This window comes from Microtus ochrogaster, chromosome 5 (genome assembly GCF_000317375.1).
Source record: "Microtus ochrogaster isolate Prairie Vole_2 chromosome 5, MicOch1.0, whole genome shotgun sequence".
NCBI lineage: Eukaryota > Metazoa > Chordata > Mammalia > Rodentia > Cricetidae > Microtus > Microtus ochrogaster.
In genome coordinates, this window is record NC_022012.1 from 72,215,927 (window position 1) to 72,222,468 (window position 6,542).

The 6,542-nt window shown below is 42.8% G+C and overlaps 1 protein-coding gene across 1 annotated transcript in view; it reads left to right on the top strand.

Annotated features, from left to right (window-relative positions):
- Nucleotides 1-6,542, top strand: part of Tln2 (talin 2) — a 473,598-nt gene that overhangs the window by 370,629 nt on the left and 96,427 nt on the right. Inside the window, exons 33-34 of the mRNA XM_026779102.1 lie at nt 2,624-2,717; nt 4,343-4,432. Of these exons, the coding sequence (XP_026634903.1) occupies nt 2,624-2,717; nt 4,343-4,432 (184 nt within the window). The remainder of the gene's footprint in view (nt 1-2,623; nt 2,718-4,342; nt 4,433-6,542) is intronic.

Consider the following 6,542-nt stretch of genomic DNA (forward strand, 5'->3'; position numbering starts at 1 on the left):
ATGGGATTTTGATGGGGATTGCATTGAATCTATAGATTGCTTTTGGTAGAATTGCCATTTAATAAAAAATATTTTAAATAAAAATAATAACAATAAATTTAAACCAGATAGGGGGTGAGAAGATGCCTGCTGCACAAGTGTAAGGATCTGCGTTGAGATCCCCAGAACACACATAAAAACCTGAGTGTGGCCACTGACTTCTGAAGTATGTAAGCCTAGTGCTGGCCATAAGGGAGGGTGGGGCATCAAAGAGAGGCAAAGACAGATCCTGGGGCTTCACTGGCAAGCTAGTACCAGCTTCAGTGAGAGACCCTGTCTCAAAAAATAGGCTGGAAGGAGAGTAATAGAGGAAGACAGGGAATATTGACCTCTGGTCTCCAGGCACATACACACAAACATAAATATGCACGCGCACACACTCAAACACATTTAAGGAGGAATGGATTTGATGGAAAGCTTCTGTGATGTCTAGAAATAAGCTCTAATGATCATGTGTTCATAATTCAGGACATTCTCTACGCTTTAGTTTGCCTGTCCCCTCAGAAATGGGTCTTGAGAACTGCCAAGCAGGGTGTGGCGTTGAGTTCTCTGAGGAACATTTCAAATGCATACATTGTGGACTGTGCCATCCCAGGTCACTGAAGCTAGTGATGGCCATGCCACCTTGGTGTTTCTTTTTCTGCTTACATGGAGGAAAGCATGCTTTCTGATGACACCATAATAATGCACTTGACAACAAGCCAAAGCATCCATCCTACAACCACTATTTTAGGGTTCTCTGTTGAGTCTGAGAATGTTTTTCTCTTTTTCATCCTCCCTAGCTAAGCTTAAAATTAAAAGCAATATTTGATTGCGTAATTCAGGTAAATGCTTTTGTTGGCAACATCATTTTCCATCTAATTTGATATTCTGTGGCAAGCTGAAAAGCCTGTTGAACTAATAAAATGAGGATCTTTTCTATTTAGATAGCGTTACTAACCTCATGAGTCTTATTTTGGCCTTGCCTGTTCTAGGTTGTTCATCAGCTGTGGCAGGTAGGAAGCATGAATAGAATTCCAAGCCCTGCCAGAAGTTTGGACCTGTCATAGTCCTGCAGAAGTGGTCTTGGGGTCTGCTTTAGAGCCACACAGGCAGGCATGGATTTAAATCTTTTTATCTATACTTAATTTGTAGCTTCCTCATAAGGAATCATCACATCTTTTGGAGCCTTCATTTATGAAACATAAGCGATTTATTGCTTTTACTGACACATAGTGTCTGTATATATTATTGACACAGTAGAACAATTTAATACATGTGTACAGTGTGCAGTGATGATATCAGTGATTAGCATTTCTTTTGGGGGAGCTGGAGATAGCATTTCTTTTTGTAGCCCTGGCTGTCCTTGAATTTGCTATGTAGACGAGGCAGGTCTTGAACTCAGAGATTCTTCTGCCTCTTCCTCCCCGGTGCTGGGATTAAAGGTATGGGTAACTACCACCCAGCTGGTGATTAGCATTTCTAATGCCTAGGTATTTATTGTTTCTTTGCAATTTCAGACTTATTTTTTAATTTTTAAAAATTGTATGTGTGTGTGTGTATTTATATTTGAGAGTGGGTGCCAGTTTGTAAGCTATCTGACACAGATACTAGAAACGAAGCTCGGGTCTTTTGCAAGAGTAGTGCTGTCTCTTAATCACTGAGCCATCTCTGTGGCCCTTTGAGACTTACTATAAAACTATAGCGCTGAAGATAGTGTGATATTAGAGAAAGAATAGACCATTGGTCAATGGAACAGAATAGAATCCAGAAGCAGACCTTTACAAACACAGCCAACAGAATGTAATTACAAGAGCAATTCAATGGAGAAAAGTTGTGTCAAAACAGACTTCCGTTTGTCCCTAAACTAAAAACAAAACTTCAGCTTCTATTTCCCACCTTGTAGAAACTAACTCATAATAGAACTTGAGTTGATAAATATAACCCAGGGCAAGGTAAGCCAGGGGCTTCTCATGTTGGAACAGAAAAAGAAAATTAGGTTTGCCTTTTAAGTTCTGAAAATAGAAATTAATACCAGGGACTCTGATATAACCCTATTGGTGTTAATAAAAAGAAATAGCTATTTCAAAGACTAGGGCTTGGCTACTCAGGCCCAGTCATTCACGCATCCTTTACTGGAAAGTAGAGATTTGAGCTCCTTGGCAGATTTTACTTTCTACTTGTAGTATTTGAAAATGATCAAAATATACCAAGGCTATCCGAAACATCCTGACTGAATAATCTTGTTCCTTAAAGACTGCCACTGAAGGGTCCTGAAAATGTCGTCAGTACGGTCTTTTTTGTTGTTTGCAGCTTTATTGTCTCTAATTAATATATCAAAAGATAGTCCTAATTTCTTAAGGGAACTATTAGAGCCCTTGAGAAATCAGAGGAGTAATCAGAAATAAGGCCTGCCTTTCCTCTTCCCTGGGTGTGTTTTATTGGGGTTTTATAGAGAGAGCTTGTGGAAGAGGCCTCATGGGATCACAGCCTAAATAGTCAGTTCTAACCTCTGCCGAGGAAAACACTGAAATGTGTGATCACATAAAATAGTAAGATGAAGCAGTAACACCTAAGCCCGTGCTCCCTTCTGTTCCTGCCCTAGAGCTGTGACAGAGAGCATCAATCAGCTCATCATGTTGTGTACCCAGCAGGCCCCTGGGCAGAAGGAGTGTGACAACGCCCTGCGGGAGCTTGAGGTGAGTGTCCTGGAAGACTTCAGGGGGATGGGAGCACTCAGCGCTTGTGTCTGTGGGTCTCTATCCGTGTTTGGTGACTGTCTCTCTTCTGTCTTCGCCTTCTCTCTCTCCTAGGAGGCTGGGAGGAGCTAGAGAAAATGGCGTTTTGTAGTATTTTGGCCCGTGTTCCTTTTCTGTGTAGGCCAACGTGTATTTTGTAAAAGAAACTTTCAGTTCAAACAGGAAGTGGTATTGAGTATAGACGACCTATGAGCAAACTTTATCTACAAAGTAGAGATTATTCTCAGACAACTGGGAGAGATAAGGAGGCTGGGGCTGGGGAACAGGTGTAGCTGGTAAAGGACTCGCCACAGACAGGAGCTCCTAACAACCAAACTCAACCGTCAGACATGGGATGTTCACTGCTCTAGCATGCTCATTTCAGTTAAAAACTATGGCACCCCTAGAGGTGGTAGCACCTGCCTTTAATCCCAGCACTCAGGAGGCAGAGGCAGGTGGATGGCTCTCTGTGAGTTCGAGGCCTACAGAATGAATTCCAGGACATCAAAGGCCACACAGAGAATCCCTGTCTTGAAAAGTCAATGTGTCTTGAAAAGTCAATGTGTGTGTGTGTGTGTGTGTGTGTGTGTGTGTGTGTGTGTGTGTGTGTGTGTAATGACACATGGGCAGTTGGTCTAAATAAGATTTGTTAGCTTGGGTACCCTGTGCTTTAAAGGTGTCCTTGATTGCCAATTTGGTGGCTTTTAACTAGTACTGAAAAGATTTTAGTTACCCAAGAAGAGGCTTGCAATGAAGTAAGCTCCCTCTTGCACAGCCCACTTTTCTGTATCTTTAAATGGATGTGCATCAGCAGCTCCCGTTATCCCAAGTGCACCCTGTGAAACTCGGCTGCTTGTCGTTTGTTGACTGTGCTCCCTGAGGCTGCTGACCCTAGTGTGCAGTCTATTGATAATGAGCAGATTCAGGGGTCCACCCCAGGCTGTCAGTCACTGGAGAAACTCTTCCTGGGTGCTAATCCAAGGTCATTGCGCTGAGAGAGCTAGTGACTTTTTTTTTTTTCTGATTTGGAGAGACAGAGAAATCGAACTCTACCCATTTTTTAAATGGGTGCCTAAACAAGAGTAGACTTTTTCTATACTGCTTAAATCTATAACAAATGAACCATCCCAATGGACCATCTTTGGGAATCACCTTCTTCCAAGTACTTCCATTAGAAGGTTCCAGAACTGAAATATTGGAATCCTTCTTAACAGTGGATGAGTGAATGAATGTGCACTTGGAATGGAAGCTCTTCAGAGTTACCCAGTGGAGAAATTGTGGTCGCCAACCATGAATATATTGCTTTGCATTAACTTCCAATTTCGTTTTAAAAGTTTCCCTGTAGATAACAAGCTTCTGATAAACTGAACTGATAGCCCCACTGTGGCTCCCACCCTGTTATTGTTTTTGCTGGCAGGGAATCTGAGGTCTTGACACCCTGATCTGAGTTCCTCCTACGACTCTAAATGAATGAGCAATCATGGCCCTCGTCCTAGTCCAGCAAGGGGTGGGAATGGTTACACTTTACAGTGCATATCCTCTTCTGTGCCTCTGGCTCACTTTCTAAGTTGTGTTCTCCTTTGTAGACTGTCAAGGGGATGCTGGAAAATCCCAATGAACCTGTGAGTGACCTCTCTTACTTCGACTGCATTGAGAGTGTGATGGAAAACTCCAAGGTGAGTCTTTCTGTGTTAGTTACTTCCTCACTGCAGTGATAAAATACCCAAAAAAGGATAACCTAAAGAAGGAAAGGTTTATTTTGGTGTAAATTTGAAGGCGCAGCATGATGTAAGGACCATGAGACAGTCTATCATAATGCTTCTACAGGAAGCAGAGAGAGACAGATGCTGGTGTTGAGTTCAATTTCTCCTTTTTATGAAGTTCAGGACCGTACGCCTGTGGATAATGCCACCCACATTTAGGATGGGTGTTCCCTTCTTGATTGACCCAGTCTAGAAATTCCCTTCCAGACATGCCCAGAGCTTTTTTTCCTTGATGAGTCTAGATCCTATGAAGTTGACATTTGGTATTAACCATCACACTGGGCCAAAACACAGATATCAACACCGATCCTCAGTGGGGAGACATTGGGGAAGGCTTTGAATGCACCTACCTCGCCACTGGATGACCCAATATGGGGAAGCCTTATCATTCAGTTCCTTGCTCAAGTATTCCTCAGCACTCAAAATATTGCAGATCCATGTAGGAAACTTGAGAAACACCAACTGCCAGCCCCCAGCCCCAAGATTTGAGGTCTGTGCATTTCTGAGGGGTCCCTGTCCTGTCTCTGGTCTAAGAACCCTCCTATGAAAACCACCGCTTGTATCATATCATAGATGGGTCTCCCTGGGAATGCAGTCGTGTGTTGTCTGTTGTGGAGGCTGAACTGCTGTGGAAAGTCACCCTGTGACCTTGGCTTTCATGAAAGGCCCTTGTCATATTTTGGTCTGTCCAATCATAGCATACATTTTTGAGGGAGTAAGCATTAGGGGTTTTGAGTGACTGGAAAGAAAAGTATTGCAAAACTACCACAGCTTCCAGGCCTTCCTCCATCTTTCCTCAGTAAAGTCTGATTCCTTACTATTTAACTGAGTGACGGTGGTAATTAAGAAAAGGCAATGGTAAGAGTCCTTTGAGGGACAATAGTGGAGGGGAATGCCTACGAATCAGAAAGTGACAGTGAGGCACCAGAGAGACAGTTGCCACCTGACCTCGGTCCTGGTACCCGTGCATGCTGGTTTCCATCACTTCCGTCTTGGAGAACCATCTGTATTGATGATGTCAAGAGGGCTCTGTTCGTGTTGGGCTAAGATGAGAATACCCTCTGTTCAGCAACTTGCTTGGAATAAAGGGCTATGTAAATATGATTTAAATACTTAAATTCAGGAGCTTCCCCCTTTTTTTGAGACAGGGCCTCATGTAGCTCAAGTGGGTCTCGAATGTGCTGTATAGTCAAGGATAACCTTGAGCTTCTGATTCTCCTGCTCTTTCCTCCTAACTGCTGGAATTGCGGATGTGCACCACCACAGCTGGTTCTTTTGGTGGTGGGTGAGGTTACGAGAAAGAGTAAGATTCTGTATTTACAGATACTCCCTAGCTGTTTTGCTCTGCACATCTTTGTGTAAACTCAATTGTTTTGTAGATAAGAAATTATAGTAGTTTATTTTGCTTCCACTCCCAAGTGGCTTATTGTCTCAGGAAGAGCCCTGTATCACATTTGAGACTTGACAAAGCCATCTCTCGCCATCTACTCCATCATCCACGGCCCTGGAGAGCACAAACTCTCCTGGCACATGCCAAAGCCCACAGAGAACAGGACACCAGATGAGGAGAGATGCTCTGCTCTGCCCATAAGACCTTCTACATGATCTCAGAGGACATATGACCTCCCTGAGCTGCACACTGACTCAAAATCCTTATCAGCTTGTATGAGGCCAAAGAAAGAATGTGCCAGTGCTTTTCAATAAGTCTAACTACTTAAAATACTTAGGAAATAACTTTAACACAATTCTATGTAAATTTTCAGTTGATAAATTAATCATGCCAGGAACAGTATGTCTTCTATTTTCTGGCTAGAACTTCAAGTCCAGCTCCCTAAGTGTGATTTTATGCTCTTGGAAGTAAGTAGCTGTCAGATTGGGCCATGTGCCCATGAGAGGCTTTATATAGATTCTTCCTGGTCATCTGTGTGTCCTGACTGTACCTCCTGGAGATAGCGATAACCTTTGGATGCAAGGTTTATACTTTTATTATGTATTTATCTTCATCGAACAGAAATGATATAAT